The sequence below is a fragment of the Microtus oregoni genome, unplaced genomic scaffold, assembly GCF_018167655.1.
Source record: "Microtus oregoni isolate MIOR12 unplaced genomic scaffold, Mior012 000002F_ref0000024, whole genome shotgun sequence".
Taxonomy (NCBI): Eukaryota; Metazoa; Chordata; class Mammalia; order Rodentia; family Cricetidae; genus Microtus; species Microtus oregoni.
In genome coordinates this window covers 5,346,465-5,363,989 of record NW_024543061.1, presented here as the reverse complement: position 1 = coordinate 5,363,989, position 17,525 = coordinate 5,346,465, and the positions used below count along the sequence as shown (strand labels likewise).

The following is a 17,525-nucleotide window of genomic DNA, read 5'->3' as shown; positions in this document are numbered from 1 at the left end:
GTTAGACAGGCACAGGTAAGTTGGACGTCTGTGGGAAACAGATGCACTTGAGAAAGGTGAATATCTTAGACAACACAGGAGAGCAGACTGCCTGCGCATGGGCAGTTCTACATTTCCTTTACAAATTGAAAGGCTGACTCACACAAGTGGATAAGATGGGCTGTGATAAACAGACAGAGGACTACAGAAATGTTCACTATTTCTTAAGAGTATTAAGCATAAAGCAAAAATAAAGGAACAAATAAATTCATTTATATTATGAAAAAAAATTCTTGTACTGTGTATGTGACACGCATCTAAAATCCAAACATTTGGGGATCCAAGGCAGGGTATCCCTGAGTGTAAGCCAACCTGATCTATAGAGGAAGAACCTGTTTAAAAACAAAAACAAAACAAAACAGATAATACAAAAATGGAATGGACTGTGTGTGGCACATGCCTCCAATCTCAATACTCTGAGAAGGCAGAGGCAGGGGTATCTCTGTGAGTTCAAGGCCAGTCCAGTCTACACAGTGAATTCCAAACCTGCCTGGACATTTTATCTTAAGATAGGTTCTGCGATGCTGTCAAGTCAATCATCCCCTAGTTCTCCCATTTCCTATATAATATATCATGAAAAAATAAAGATATTTACCTCAACACATTAATAATGACTGTAAAATTATTCCAAATTTGTGGCCAGCATTTTATTATGTCACTATTGACAGCCAACCAGCTGATTTACACTAAAATGATATCTTCAAATAATTCATCAGAGTACAAAAAAAGGACAATGAAGTTTTGAACCTTTACATACTTAAAAATCCATGTAGTACTTCATTAATTCCCATGCATTCCAAGGAGATGATTAATACTAACTTCTGTTACGCAAAAATCCCTCAGGTATCACATGGGAGGACAATGAGGAGCTATCACTAGCACTGCATGACTGGATTCGAGGTGCCAGAAATACTGACTTGATTTATAAAACTGAACTCCTGGAAAACCTGTCTTATTTGTACCCCAAACTCTGTCTCAGAGAAGCCTGTCATTCTGCTCTTAGCCACTTACCCACACGTGATTTTCCTTCAGGTAATACTTTGTTCCTTTCACCCTTTAAGCTTTTCTCTTGTTGAGTTAACAACTAAATTCCTTTAGTTCTTATCCCCCAAATCTATTGACCACCTTTCTGCAGCTATTAGCGGCTCCATTGTTTTCTCTGTGATTAAAGAGGCCACAGCAATCTTTAAAGGGCTTGGAAAATTTTATGCTACTATGTAACTTCTAAATTTCTTGATAAATAATAATGCCATATCTCAAGTTTGTGGTTATTGGATGGTTCATTTTGAAACTGTCTTCATTCCCTAATTCTGAGCTATCACACACAGATGCTCTCTCTCTCTCTCTCTCTCTCTCTCTCTCTCTCTCTCTCTCTCACACACACACACACACACACACACACACGTTCACACATGCTCACATACACACTCTCTCATACACATGATCACACACACTCTCTCTCTCACACACAAGCTCACACACTATCTCTTTCTCTTTCTCACACACACACACTCTCTCACACACACACATACACACACAAAGTAAATCATCAGTTATTTGTCCTCATTAAACTTTATCTTACTTATAATCACCTTGCTTAATTTGTCAAGGTCCTCATAAATTCCTAAAGTGTGGTTGAAGTCAATAATCACCCCTACTCAATGAAGGGTAATCTGCATATTTAATAAGCTTACTCCCTATTCCATATTTCAAATCATCAACACTGAAATGTTAATTAGTATCCAGACCAATGCTGACTTGTGAAAAACTGCTTTATTCAATATACCCTTCAAGGCTGACATTGAAGCACTGCTCATTACCTTGCATATGGCCTATTAACAAACTATGGTGCAATAATACATACTAATCCTACATGAAGCAATGCCCCAATAAGATATGATATGAATTCAAGTGAGCAATAAATAGTAATTACTATTTTTTCATAGATCTTTTAAGGAGTTCAAAACAATATCCTCAAAATCTTTACGAGCAGGGATGTCAATGAGGATTGAGGAGAAAGATGCTCTAAGAAATACCTGTAAGCTAAAGCAGGAGCCAATAACACGTGTCAATGAAGCATTCTGTCAGTAATATAGCAAGTCAAGATGTTACTGAATCTAAGCAAGAGTAGAGCTGGGGGCTCTTCACAATAGAACAGAGGACTACACTGACAATTGGAAGTTTCCCACTGCCAAAAGTTGTAGTCCCTCTGCACAGTGCAGTAGGCCTGGGGATTTCCCCACAACACTCATCTATATTTTTTAACAATGATTCAGAGAAATTATATTCCATCTAAGTGATATTTTGCTTTTAATCAACTTCAATTAAGGTTGATGTAGCAGATCCATCCAGCAATTGAGAGGCCTTACGGGAAGCATGTGATTCAAATGTCTAAACTGCAAATGCGCCTCCAAACTAAATTCAACAGCAAAGCTAAAGAGCTGGCAGCATCTTCTCATGAATACCACAGTCTTCTTGGAAAGGAGCCCAAGCCAGCTGCTCTGATAGCTCTCCTCACCTTCCCTGTCCCTTGCCCTTTCCTCGGTACCTGGCTCTCCTCCTGCCTTATTCTTAGCATCACTGCCTGAGAATGAGGACTCTTCTAGGAATGTTTGCATGTGTGTAGGAGAGCAGGAAAGGTGATTAAAACAAATTGAGTGTGTTTAGACGACAAGATACAAGGAGAAATTAAAAGCATCCAAACTAATGGGGTCTAACAGCTCCTTGGTATAGGAAGGAGCAAACACACAAAGGTCACTGGCAAGGTGGAGAAGAGAAGCTGAGAAAGAAAGGCAGGACTTGAAATATGGCAGCAGGAAAAGAAGATAGAGGTGTGATTGGTGATATCATTGACTATTTTCTTTCCTCTTTCTTGCTTTCCTTTCTTTTATTGGTACATATTTATTGTGCATAGTGCTACATTTCAGGCGTCGTGGTCTTAGACCACCTTCATCCACATTATTCCCCTTTCTTCATCCTTTCCCTTCATCTTTCAGTTGCCTTCATTTAACCACAGTCTGCCTCCTGCCTTCATGTAAATATGTTATAAATATATATGTATATTTGTTATATATGTAAGTAATGTTATGTATCTATATGAAATTAAGATTCAATAAATGAAGAAAAAAGGTATTTGTCTTTGTGAATCTTGCATTACATGAGATTATAATCCCAAGTTTCATATATTTTCCAGCACATGACATACCTCATTCTTCCTTACAATGGAATAAAACTCCATATTTTATAACACATACACACATATACACACCACCAACAGCAACTAAAACAAAAACAACAAATGTATGTTTAAGGAACTGTGTGATGTATTGACTTAGAATCACAGACATTAAGGGCAACATTGAATAAATGGGACCTACTTAAACTGAGAAGCTTCTGTAAAGCAAAGGACATGGTCACTAAGACACAAAGGCAACCTACTGACTGGGAGAAGATTTTCACCAACACCACAACAGACAAAGGTCTGATCTCCAAAATATATAGAGAACTCAAGAAACTAGACTTTAAAATGCTAATTAACCCAATTAAAAAATGGGGCACTGAACTGAACAGAGAATTCTCAACAGAAGAAGTTCAAATGGCCAAAAGACACTTAAGGTCGTGTTCAACTTCCTTAGCAATCAGGGAAATGCAAATCAAAACAACTTTGAGATATCATCTTACACCTGTCAGAATGGCTAAAGTCAAAAACACCAAGGATAACCTTTGCTGGAGAGGCTGTGGAGGAACGGGTACCCTCATCCATTGCTGGTGGGAATGCAATCTTGTGCAACCACTGTGGAAGTCAGTGTTTCGGTTTCTCAGGAAATTCGGGATCAACTTACCCCTGGACCCAGCAATACCACTCTTGGGAATATACCCAAGAGATGCTTTATCAAATGACAAAAGCATTTGTTCAACTATGTTCATAGCAGTATTATTTGTAATAGCCAGAACCTGGAAACAACCTAGATGCCCTTCAATGGAAGAATGGATGAAGAAAGTATGGAATATATACACGCTAGAGTACTACGCTGCGGTAAAAAACAATGACTTCTCGAATTTTGCATGCAAATGGATGGAAATAGAAAACACTATCCTGAGTGAGGTGTCCCAGACCCAAAAAGATGAATATGGGATGTACTCACTCATAATTGGTTTCTAGCCATAAATAAGGACCACGGAGTCTACAAGAGGTGAACCTAAAGAAGCTAAGTAAGAAGGTGAACCCAAGGAAAAACATATAGTTGTCCTCTTGGCTAAGGGAAGTAGACCAAATTTCCGGGGAGAAAATGGGATCTTGGGGATGGGGTGGGATGGGGGTAAAGGGAGATGGGGAGAGAAAAGGTAGAAGGGAAGGAGGGGAGACTTGGGAAACAGGAGAATTGGGATAAAGGAAAGGTGGATAGGGGAGCACGGAACCACATTTCTTAGTTAAGGGAGCCAGTTTAGGGTGGGCAAGAGACTTGACCCTAGAGGGGCTCCCTAGTGCCCAAGATGAGGTTCCCAGTTAGTTCCTTGGGCAGCTGAGGATTGGGAACCTGAAATGACCCTATCCTAGAGCAATACTGACAAATATCTTGCATATCATCATAGAATCTTCATCTGGTGATGGATAGAGATAGAGACAGAGACCCACACAGGAGCACTGGACTGAGCTCCCAAGGTCCCAAGGAGGAGCAGAAGGAGGGAGAACATGAGCAAAGAATTCGGGACCACGAGCCGTGCATCCACCCACTGAGACAGTGGAGCTGATCTACGGGGAGCTCACCAAGGCCAGCTGGACTGTGACCGAAAAAGCATGGGATAAAACCGGACTCTCTGAACATGGCGAACAATGAGGGCTGATGAGACACCAAGGACAATGGCAGGGGGTTTTGATCCTACTTAATGTGCTGGCTTTGTGGGAGCCTAGCCAGTTTGGATGTTCACCTTCCTAGATATGGATGGAGGGGGGAGGACCTAGGACTTACCACAGGGCAGGGAATCCGGACTGTTCTGTGGACTGGAGAGGGAGGGGGGGGAGAAGAGTGGGGGGGAGGGGGAGAAGGGTGGGAGGAGGGGGAGAAGAGTGGGAGGAGGGGAAGGGAAATGGGAGGCTGGGAGGAGGTGGAAACTTGTTTTTTTGTTTATGTTTTTTTTTCTTCTTTTCGCAATAAAAAAAAAAGAATCCTTTTGTTTTAGCTTCTAGTATGGTTTTACTTTTGTTTTGAAGACAGGGTTTCTCTGTGTAGCATTGACTGTTCTGTTCTTCAAATAGCTCTGAAGACCATGCTGGTCTTACACTTATAGAGTTCCACCTGCCACTGCATCCTGAATTAAAACTGTGCAGTACAACTGTCCAGCATATTTTTAGTTTTTGAAGAAATTCCATATTGCTGTCCATAGTGGCTAAACTACTTTATATCCACATAAGCAGTAACTCCATCTCCTCACACCCTCACCAGAATTTGTTATTCACTTTTCATATGACAGTCCTTCTGAGTGGTGAGAAAGAATCTCAATGTTATTTTAATTTTAATTTTTTAAGACCAATAATATTTAAATTTTTCATGTTTATTGGCTATTTCTATTTCTTTTGAGATTTGTTAATCTATGAATGACCCTTAGAGCACTATCATTCAAAGGGGCAATCTTTTCTCAAACTTTCTTCAAGAATCACATGGATGTAGTTGTATGTATGAGTTCTGCTCTGTTCTAGTCTACTCTGTTTTAATGACTTAGGTGTCTGTTTCGCATCTGTATCTTGAGGTGTTTTTCACTGTGGCTCCATGGTATAATTTAAAGCCAGTATTTATGCTTTACTTTAGCACTTGTGTTTATCTTTTTCTTCAGTATGCTTGATTGCAACATACATATTTTGTAGTACTGGTATAATGTCAATGACTTCTTTACATGTTGATCATAGTTTTACTGATTGATCGTAATAAACTAACATGGCAGCCATTGTATTTCAGATGAGTTTGTCTTTGTTGCATTGATGCCTTTCTCAGTATTGGTTCTCTGGGAGTTTATTTTCTGATCTTAATCACTTATTGGCCCAAATGCCTTGTTTATCTACATGGCAATTTCTTTCTTAGACTTTTTTTCTTAGACTTCTAAGATTTTATTAAGTATATTTCCTGTACCTTTAGATTGATTTTCTCCTCATTCTTCAAAGCCCATGATTGGCAGATTTGAGTCATTTAATGGTATCCCATAGATCATGTATAATCTGTTCATAATTTAGTACTTCATCTTTGCCATTTTCTGCATGTTCCAAAATCTACCTCATAGTCTACCTTTCACTTGATCTTGTTAACTGGTAAGGATTTCCATGGAAATTTTTGCTGACTTATTGCACTTTTTATTTTCAAGATTTCAATTTGAATTTTTCAGAATTTATGTCTTTGTTAATTTCTTATTCCATAGCCTATATTGACATTTTTACGTACTTCAGCTGTTATTATTTTCTTCAGGTACATCTGGAATTTATTCATGCCATCTCTTGGGCATGTACCCAAAGGATGCGCAATTATACTACAAGGACATTTATTAAACAATGTTCACAGCATTATTTGTAAGAGCCAGAACCTAGAAACACTCTAGATGCCCCTCAACCAAAGAATTGGTAAAGAAAATGTGGTATATTTATGCAATGGAGTACTACACAGTGGTAAAAAAAGAAAAGACATACTGAAATTAGCTTGGAAATGGATGGAATTAGAAATAATCCTGAGTGAGGTAACCCAGCCCCAGAAAGATGAACATAGTATGTACTCACTCATAAGTGGATACTGGCTATAAAACAAAACAAGAAAAAATAGTGTTCCTATAGTCTATGACCCTAGAGAAGCTAAGTAACAAGGTGACCCCTAAAAGAAACATATATAAATTCCTCTGGAAAGGGAAATAGACAAGATCTCGTGAAAAAAATTGGGAGCATGTGGGTAGGGGAAGAAGGGACAGTGGAAGGGGAGGAGGAGGGAACAAGAGGAAGAAGGAGGAGAACTTGAGGGAATGGGATACTTGAGATGGGGGAAGGACAGAGACAGAGAGAAAGGAAAGATATTTTGATTGAAAGAGACATTATGGGGATAGCAATAAACCTAGCACTAGACAAAGTCCTAGGAATTCACAAGGATGACCCTAGTTTAGACCCTAAGCTATAGCGGAGAGGGTGTCCTAACTGACCTTGCCCTGATGACTATCTTAAATGTCACCATAAAACCTTCATCCAGCTACTGATGGAGACAGAGGCAGCGACTCACAGCACTGGACTGAGCTCCCAAAGTTCAGCTGAAGAGTGGGAGGAGTGAGAATATGAGCAAAGAGTTCAAGACCATGAACGGGTCACCCACTGAAACAACTTACATGAGCTGATGGGAGCTCACCAACTCTGGTCAGACAGGGGAAGAACCAGCATGAGACCAAACTAGACCCTCTGAATGTGACTTACAGTTCTATGGCTGGGCCAGACTTTGGGGCCACTAGCAGTGGCACCAGGATTTGTCCCTGCTGCGTGTACTGACTTTTTGGAACGCATTCTCTTTGGATAGATACCTTGCTCAACCTGGATATATTGGAGAGGGTCTTGGTCCTTCCATGAGGCAATGTGCCTTGACTTCTCTGGGGATTAGGGAGTAGATGTGGGCTGGGGTGGGGCAGGAGGGATGGGAGGTAGAGAAAATGGGAGGAGAATAGGGAGTGGAAACTAGGATTGGTATGTAAAATTAAAAAGATAGTTTGTTTTCTTTTTAAAAAAATAAAATAAAAAGGAACAATGTCACCTGGAAATTTGAAAACAGATTAAACTAGAAAAAAATCATCCTGTGTTTCCCCAACACAGAAATGCAAATATGATATGATCACACTTATAAGTGGATATTAGCTGAAAAGTAAAGGATAACCAGTCTGCAATTCATAGACCCATAGAGGCTAGTTAACAAGAAAGGCCCAATGAGGGGCACATGGATCTCCCTGGGAAGGGGAAGTAGAAAAGGTTTTGTGGGTGGTCTGGATGGAAGCAAGAGGGGGTGCAAACATGGGGTGGATGGAGGGGGATAGTAGAGAAAGAGATGGTTGGAAAAGGAGGTTGGCATTTTGGTGCCAGGTAGAAACCCAGTGCAAGAGAAATTCCTAGGAATCTACAATGATGGCCTTAGCTAAGACTCCTCATAGAGGATTCATAGCCTGAGCTGGCCATATCTTGTGACTAGACAAAACCCAGTGAATGGATTGGGACACCAAGCAGCCACACAAACTGTGATTACAGTCTATCCTGCCCATGGGATATGCTGGGGTAAGGGTGAAGAAGAGGCTGTGGGAGTGGCTAACCCATGACTGATCCAGTCTGAGGCTTATGCCAGTAGAGTGAACTCACCCCTGGCACTGCTTGGAGTGCCAGAATCCAGAGGCTAGACGGCCAAGAGCTCTAGGATAGAACCAAATACAATTGGAGAAAAAATAATGTCGATGTAATGATGCCTAATGATATTCTGCTATACTCTTAGATTGGTGCCTACCCCAATTGTCATCAGAGTGCCTTCATCCAGTAACTGATAGAAACAGATGCAGAGAACCACAGCCAAGCATTAGGCCAAGCTCGGGGAATCCTGCTGAAAAGAGGGAGGAAGGATTATATGAGCTAGAGGGGTCTAGGACACCATAGGAAAATGAACAGAAGAAACTAATCTGGGCCCATGGGAGCTCACAGAGACAAAACCAGCAACCAGGGAGCCTGCATGGGACAGACCTAGGCTCCTCTACATATATGTGACAACTCTGTAGCATGAGCTACTCATAGGATTCCTAACACTGGAGTAGGGGCTGTGCATAATGCTTTGGCTGGCTTTTGGAAACCGTTTCTTCATACTGAGTTGATTTTCCCAGCCTTAAAACAAGGGGAGGAGCTTAGTCCTACCACATATTGCAAAACCATACTTTGTTGATATCCATGGGAGGCCTACCCTTTTTGAACAGAAATAGAGTAGGAGTGGATGGGGCTAGCGCTGGGGGAAGCTGGATGGGGAAGAAGAGGAGGGAGTGGAAATTCTGGTAAGGCTGCAAAATATATAAATTTAATTTTTTAAAAATTTAGTTGTATTTTATTGGTGTTTTGCCTATATGCATGTCTTTGTGATGGTGTTGGATCATGGGGTTACAGAGAGTTGCAAGCTGCCACATGGTTGCTGTGAATGGAACCTGGTTCCCTGGAAGAGCAGTCAGTGTTCTTAATTGCTGAACCATCTCTCCATCCCCCCAAAAAATTAATTTAATAAAATATATTTCAAACAAATACTGGCAGAAGTCTGAAAATTAGCATTCAAGTTTAATAAATTTCAGAAGTAAAGAAACACAGCTAAGATGACGTGTACTAAGATGTTAGGGAGTTAAGGCAGCAGAGGAGAGAAAATAAGTAGAAATATGCTGGTCATTAGTTTTAGAGAAACAGAATAAAACAGAAGAGGAAAATTAAGTAGACTGGGAAAACAATAAGGAAATAAGAAATCTATTAAACTATTTCAGTTAAAAATAGAATGGAAAGAAAAAGAAAAATAAATCAGACAGATGTTTTGAAAACATCACTGAACTTGTGGCTGGGGTAGGGAGATTCCCCAACTTCAACTTGTCTTCTATAGAAAGCCAATAAGCTGGAAGAGGACAAGGTGGGATCAGATTCTCTAAACTGAAACTGGATAGTAACTAGGAGAAGTAGAAAAGCGAAGGGAAGAGATGTGAAGGTTTTGTAACCTGTCCCTAGCATGGGATTAGGACACAGGTCCTATTTCAGTATGGCCACTCCAGTGGTTCAGAGTTGATTTCTCCAGTGCCATGTCTTAGAGTATAGACCTGTATCAGTTACTCTAGGTTGTGACTTTTTTCTTCTAGTGACAACCTAGGACCCGGTATAATACCCACTGTATGGTAGGCTAGAGCTCCCAGTTCTGAGTTATTGTCCCACTCTTCTTGATAATCTCTATCATTGCTGTTCCACTAAATGCTCACAAAATATGTTGTACTCAAATATCACCCGCTTACAAAGTGGTGCTGTGAGATACTCCTCAGCGCAGAAGTTTAAACGTTTGTGGAAACTTGTGGGATGAGGATATTTTATCAGAATTTTCATAGGAAATGAAGCTAGCAAGAAATTTAGAAAGGATAAGAATTTATATACTTGAGTGTTTAAGAATTTTCTAATATGGAGAGACAGAGATGGGATAGGGATAAAAAGAAAGGGAGAGGAAGGGGGTGAGAGAGATATTTGATCATATTAGGGACTACAAGAGCTCCTTGGGTCCCCTGGGAGTGATAAATAAAGTGGGAGACAGTCTTTAATTAAGTACTCAATGAAAGGAGCATTTGAAAGACCAATATATACTTCCTATATGACTTCTTTTTTTAGAAGATAAAATTCTGTCTATGACATCTAGATAGCTCTATGTTCGTAAGATATCCATCACTGTAGTACTTAAGTGCCGAGACAACTAAGGCATCTCAACTCTGAACAATAAGGACTTGGGAGATGAATGCCTTCCTGTGTGTGCAGTGCCTATGAGGTCTGGTTCCAAGCCGAACAATTCTGCCCTGAGCTGAAACATTGAAGCAGAATGAATCAAGCTCAGTTTCTTTCAACCATCCTGATCGTGGCTGTTCCTAATAAAGTGTGCAATTCCCTGCTGAGAGCTCTGAGACAGGCTGCTACAGAACAATCGAAGAAAGAATAGGGGAGACACTCAGCAAAACAAGACGGTGCACCATGTGAGGGTTCCTCTCTTCTGTGAAATAACAGCATAAAGAAATGACTCTAATATTTCTTTTGTGTTTTATGTTGCTGATATTCACACAGTGGACTTCCATAGTTTCAAGCCAGATTTAAGGAACCCTCTCCTGAATGTTCATTGACTGAATATTATTTGTAACCACAATGCACTAGGTATTTAATGAGGTACTACATAAGGTCCTGGACTGATACAAAAGTGATTAGAAACGGCCCTTGAGGAAATGCATTTTAATTAAAAATATAAAACAGTAGAAGAGCATGCTAGTCCAAGGCCAGCTAGAGTTCATAGTATGAGGTGGTAGAGATACATGTAAGTGGTTTAAAACAGAAAGACACTAAATCTAATTGTAAACATGATGGCATCCACATAGAAGGAGCTATATTTGAGTTATTGATTATGACAGGGGTAAATAAAGATAAGTTATGAGAAAATGCTTGTTTAACAACAGCCTGACTCAGGGTTATTGCCAGTCACTGTCAGCAGCTTCCTTTGATTGCCGGTTAATCAGGCACTAAATTAAGACTATCAAATGAGTCATTGCTTTAATTCATATTTATGCTTAAATTACAATGAGACTTGACTGACACAGCACATTTTTTTAACTCTTTGAGAGGATTATAGGGTCAAGTGACAAGGCCCAGAGACATTACCTAGTGTAGGTGGGCTACAGTACCAGTGATGGCAAATATGACAGAAACAATAACATATCAGCAAAGGAACCAATGGTTTCCTTGGGTGTGGATAATCATGTTTGGTCACAAAGATTAATCATACTAGTTACTAATAAATCCAGTTGAACAACTATGATTTCCTGTAGCTCTGTTTATTTTGATCTTAAGTAATAAATGGCTGTTGGAAAAAATAATAAAGTAAAGGCAAATACGATGTTGCTGTAATGCTGTCTTGTGTGTCTATGTGTGTGTTACTGGGAATGGAACCCAAGACCCCGGAATGGCTAAGCAGGTGACCCACTACTGAGCTACAGTATCAGCCCTTATCCCATGTTGACACTAACAGTAATTTCAAAACTCTTCAAGCACCATTGCCATTTTTAGCCTGGGGACCAATAGAAAATCAAGCATTTTATTTTTAAAATGTTTCCTGCATGTTAGTGCTTTGCCTGTGTATGTCTGTGTGTACCACATGTCTGCCTTGCACCCATGGAAATCAGGAGGGGGAATCAGATCCTCTGAACTGGAATTGTGGATGGTTGTGAACTAACATGTGGTGCTTGGAATTGAACTTGGTTTCTCTGGCAGAACAACAAGTGATCTTAACTACTAACCCATATATTTAGTCCCACATTCTTTTTTTTTTAAAGTAAAAAAGCCAAGCAAATCACACACACACACACACACACACACACACACACAAAACCACAAACAGCAACAACAGCAAAACAAAAATCATTAATATTTTCCTCTTTGGACTCCGAAGTGGTCATCTCATTCTTTACCACATCCTGTCATAGAAGGAATAGGAGACTTAAACTTATGAGTTATCTTTTACAAGGGAAACCCATTTCCCATACTTTAGACCATAGCTAATATCATTTCAAAAGGACCCATGTTTTTCTTTCTCAGAGAGGGTTGCTCTATTTCCCTCTTCCCACCTCAGCCTAGAAAGAGCCTCTGCTTTGAGGGAATGAAGATGTGCATAGTCTATGCAGGCCAATGGCATGGTGAACTGTGCAGAGTGAGATGTGTCAGCATTCACCATTTAACATCGGGAGGAGGTAATTTTATGAACACCAGTGCTTAAGACCGCACTGCACGAGACTGTGGAGAGTCTGTTCTCTTGGAGAATGAGGGTGGGAACTGTGCGAGAAGCCAGCCTAACTTTCAGGTGGAACTCTGCATCCAAGTAGTAGTATAGGCATTTGTGTTTATCACAAAGGTAAGACATGAACTTTGAAATTATGTATAAGTTTTGGGATAAAATCAGACTGTTGTACCTTACTTGGCTTCTATTCTTTCCCAGGTTACTCTCATGATAGTATTAGGAGGCAGTAATTTATTACACCCACTAAAAACTTTTCATAATGCTTGTTGGCACTAGAAGGGAATAATTTTGAAGGAAATGAATGTTCAGTTACTTTGGAATGTAGAGCTACACCTGAGGGAAGCATCATGTGAAATTGCATTCTTTTCCCTACTAAATTTTACTTTTGAAGAAACCTTGAGGAATGCAGAATATGGAACCTTGAAATATAGTGGCATCTGCTTCCACTGTTATAGTACTCTAGAAAGCAAGTGGTGCTGGGAACTTAGTAATAACTAAGTAGCTAAGATGCACACATAGACCGCCTCACATGCCTTCAGCAAAGAACTGGGTCAAGCAAATCAGGGAAGCAACATTGGATAAGGAATTAACTGTAGGGTCAAGACTGTGGATAAGTTTCAGGTTGACATGAGTTAGACCATCAGCTCCAATGCTTACTGGGTGGTCTTGAGCATTTTGCTTCTAAAATTCCGTTTCTTCATTTACAGAATGGAAATAATGGTAGTACTTTCATTGTGATATGTACTTTGAGGAATAAATGCAATAATAACTGCAAAATACTTAATGTCTGTATCATAGTAAATCCAAAATAAATGTCAGACAATTTTTTACTACAATGACTATTATTGCATGTCATATAAGATGTTTTTATTTGTTTATTGAAAATATTTCAAAACTAAGTAATACGTTAAGCATATTTACATGTGCCATTCTGGCTTTGTGGGAGCCTAGGCAGTTTGGATGCTCAACTTACTAGACCTGGATGGAGGTGGGGGTTCCTTGGACTTCTCACAGGACAGGGAACCCTGATTGCTTTTCGGGCTGAGGGGGGGGGGACTTAATTGGGGGAGGAGGAGGGAAATAGGAGGCGGTGGCGGGGAAGAGACAGAAATCTTTAATAAATAAATAAATTAAAAATAAATAAATAAATAAATAAATAAATAAATAAATAAATAAAAGCATGTGCTATCACATCTGGCAAAAAAAAAGAAGTCAATTTTTAAAAGTGTGTACCCTTGAAATACCACTAACATGACTGCCTAACCATGCCTTAACAAGGATGACACCAATGGACATGCTAACATGGATGAGTGCGGTGGAGGGCTCCCAAGGCCTCATAATGTTGAGGAAGGGAGAAATAGTCCCTCTAGGAATGAGCACACCAGTTGGTTAGCCAATGGCAAATAGTAAGCTCCAAAACCACACAAACAAGTAACATTATACAAGCTGAGTAGGGCATATTTACATATTTATGAACACACACACACATGGAAGCAAGCAAGGGAGTTCTTGGAAGGGTTTAGAGGAAAGAAAGGGAAGTGAGAAGTGATGTATTGTACTCTCAAAAAATAAAAACATTATTGTTAAAATATATTTTAAAGGTTTACTCCAATTTGCTCTGGAAAGCCATTTTTCTTGCTATCTGCTACCACATTGATCACACTACAAGTCATTAAGCTAAGTGAAATGAGCCAAGCGCAGAAACATAATTACTGTAGTAGAAAGTTACATCCAGAGAAGCAAAGATAGGAACAATGGTGAAAGGCCTGAGGGGAGGTAGAAAAAAGGAGACAATTGTCCAAGGTGCAAAGCCAGTTACTAATTGAACACACTTGGGAATACTTAATCAACAGTATGGGCAGTATTAGATGTGTTATATACATATACATATCAAACTTTCTCATTTTGTGTCTTAAATATGTTCAATCTTTTTCTGTCTGGATATGCCAAAATGTCTTTCTCAGAGGAGCATAGGGCAATCATAGGTAAAATTAACTCATGTTGACATGTATGTTAACAAAATTGGTTAAACTCAAAGTCATTGCTACTGCTCCAAACCAGTTGAGGGTTGTTTTTCGAGACAGGGTTGCTCTGGAGCTTAAGGATTTATTCTTAAGGCTGACAATTGCTTTTCTAAACACAGAGGGCACATGGTGGTTTGGGTGCAGGGAATGAGAACTGTGCAATGCCCTGGCACACAGGCTCAGGTGCCGGGCACCCTGAACGTCTGCACATTGCCCAGACACTAACTGCATGAAGGTAAAAGTTGCTTAGCATTTAATCTTCAGTTTTTCTGTTTGTAAAGTGTGTCATGGAGTTTATAAGATGGTGGTGAGCATAAGATGAGCCAATCAGCATATAATAGCACAAATCCTGGCATCTGATAACTAATCAGTAAATGATGGTTATTATTTTTATGATGTTACTAATTTCATCAATTTTCTTCCTAGGGTATCACAATCATTTTCATTATTACTCAATCTCCCACATTTTACTCAACATTGTTTATAATTTGTTTTACCCATAGAGCTGGCTATAAGAGGAATAAATTGGGAGAGGAAGAAAGGTCTATACTAAAGCAAAAATTATAAAACACTTTGAGGAGCATGATTTGATGGGTGAATCTAGAAGTATCATTTTCATAAATGGATAAAGGAATTGACTGCTTGCGAATATTACTAGTTGACTTTTGGGTTTTCAATTTCAGATTGTAGATTGAAGAAAAACAATGAACTTCTATAAATAATTAAGTCTTGATTTGGCATTATATTATAATGGCTTCCTGGCCACTAATGAAGAGGAAAAAAGGCTTTGTGATTTTTCTTTAAGGGGAAGTTGACTCTGGGAAATTCTTCTATATTGCCAGTAGTGCTCATTTTCAATTCATAAGTTCAATTCATGAGTGTTGACCTTTAATTAAAATCATTTTGTTTGTGGCTAAATAGACAATTTCAGGGGTATGTTTCTTAACATAGTGCATAGGCTATTGTGTCCATTCAGGGCAGAAACTGTATGGTGCTGTAGCTCCCATAGTGTGAAACCATGAAGGCAGAATATGCCTCAGGGTCGGGGCTCATAGGAAAGTCCATTATGACCTGAAGCACAGACCTCTGTATGTGAAGAAATGAGTGCATCATGATGAACAACCATTTTGCATCATTGTTATTGATGTTGGAGAAAGAGCAAAGATGATGACCACATGGATATTAATGCAGACAGGTAGATTGTGGTCACTAGCTAATGCTAATTTCTATCTGTTACCTGCTCTTTACTCTTCCCCTCTCTTTTCTGTTCTCACAGTCTCCCCTTCTCTCTTGACGCCCTCACTGATATGTTCATTTAGCCCTTTATTCTGATCACACAAAATGGACCAGACTCATTAGAAAGACATTTTATTTCATAAGATTTTTATACGTTGTCTATCTTATTTTTTCTCTGACGTAGTTATAGTTTTTAAAATATTTTTATTGTGTGTGTATTCCTGAGTGTATGTATGAGAGTGTATGAGAGTATGTATACTCTGCATGTGCAATGATGGCAGAGTCTAGTAGATGGTATTGGATCCCTTAAAACTGGAATCACAGATGGTTTTGGGCCATTACTCCTGCCATGACTTAGTTTTTCTCTGTGAAGGTTAAAGCTTTGATGATACATTATCCTTCTAGGAAAATATGGAAAGCAATATTTAAGTTATGATGAAAATTTTATAAAATAAATTATTTAGGATTCATACTCTGAGATCACAGAACTAAGCCTTTACTCAGAAGGAGAGTGACAATTTCTTATCAGATGGTACACCACATTTATGCTTAGAGGGCTTTCTTAGCATTTGTCATGTTTGATGGCTACTGGAATCATTGCCTACTTACTGGATGGAGCTCTCAATGCGGGTGATGGTGAGGAAAGCAGCAAGGTTTGCTGTGTATGATGAGATGACAATCAGAGCAAATAACCACCATGCCCCCATCATCATTCGAGTTGCCAGAGTTGTGTATGGGACTTCCCCACCTGTGGAAAGAGGAGAGATGACAGCAACATCAATAAGCTTGTATTGAAAAACTGAGGTCATACACACTCAGTGCCAACACTGGCAAAAGGCTTCCTGTCCCTATCATAACTGAGAGTCACTCTTCTCATCTACACATTGGTTTGTCCTTGGGTGAAACCTTCAGAATGCATACATTCCTTCTATACCTTAGCAAGACTGAGTGTCATCAACATTTGGTGAAGTAACACTTTTCTCTGGTCATGAAATGACCATTAGCTTGCACAGAATGGATTGCTGTGGCAGCCATGGCCAGTGGCTGTGACAGTTTTCATGGCTAGTTTTATGTCAACTTGACACAAGCTAGAACCATCAGAGGAAGAAGCTTCAATTGAGAAAATGCTTCCATGAGAACTGGCTATAGACAAGCTTGTATGGTTTAATTAGTGATTGATTAGGAAAGGCTCAACCCCTTGTGAGTGGGCCACCGCCGGGTTCGTGGTCCTGTATTCTATAAGAAAGCAGGCTGAGAAAGTCATGGATAGAAAGTCAGTGAACGGCAAACCGCTATTGCCTCTATATCATCTCTTGCTTCCAAGTTCCTGCCCTGCATAAGTTTCTGCTTTGGCTTCCTTTAGTGATAAACTACAGCTTTGAATATAAGTCAAATAAACCCTCTTCTCCCCAACTTGCCTTTTGGTTATGCTGTTTCATTACAACAATAACAACCTAATCAAAGCCGGGCGGTGGTGGCACATGCTTTTAATCCTAGCACTCGGGAGGCAGAGGCAGGCGGATCTCTGTGAGTTTGAGGCCAGCCTGGTCTACAAGAGGTAGTTTCAGGACAGGCTTCAAAGCTACAGAGAAACCCAGTCTAAAAACACCAAAAAAAAAAAAAGCCTAATTAAGTCAACACTGAAGTCAAAATAATACAATGAAAAGCTAGCCTACGGCAAAGA

General features: G+C 39.7%; 1 protein-coding gene across 5 annotated transcripts in view; it reads right to left on the bottom strand.

Annotated features, from left to right (window-relative positions):
- Grid2 (glutamate ionotropic receptor delta type subunit 2) overlaps positions 1–17,525 on the bottom strand; it is a 1,406,062-nt gene that overhangs the window by 251,716 nt on the left and 1,136,821 nt on the right. For all 5 annotated transcript variants that reach the window (XM_041638370.1, XM_041638390.1, XM_041638352.1 and 2 more), the window contains one exon: positions 16,451–16,589. In XM_041638370.1, coding sequence (XP_041494304.1) covers positions 16,451–16,589 — 139 coding nt within the window. The remainder of the gene's footprint in view (positions 1–16,450; positions 16,590–17,525) is intronic.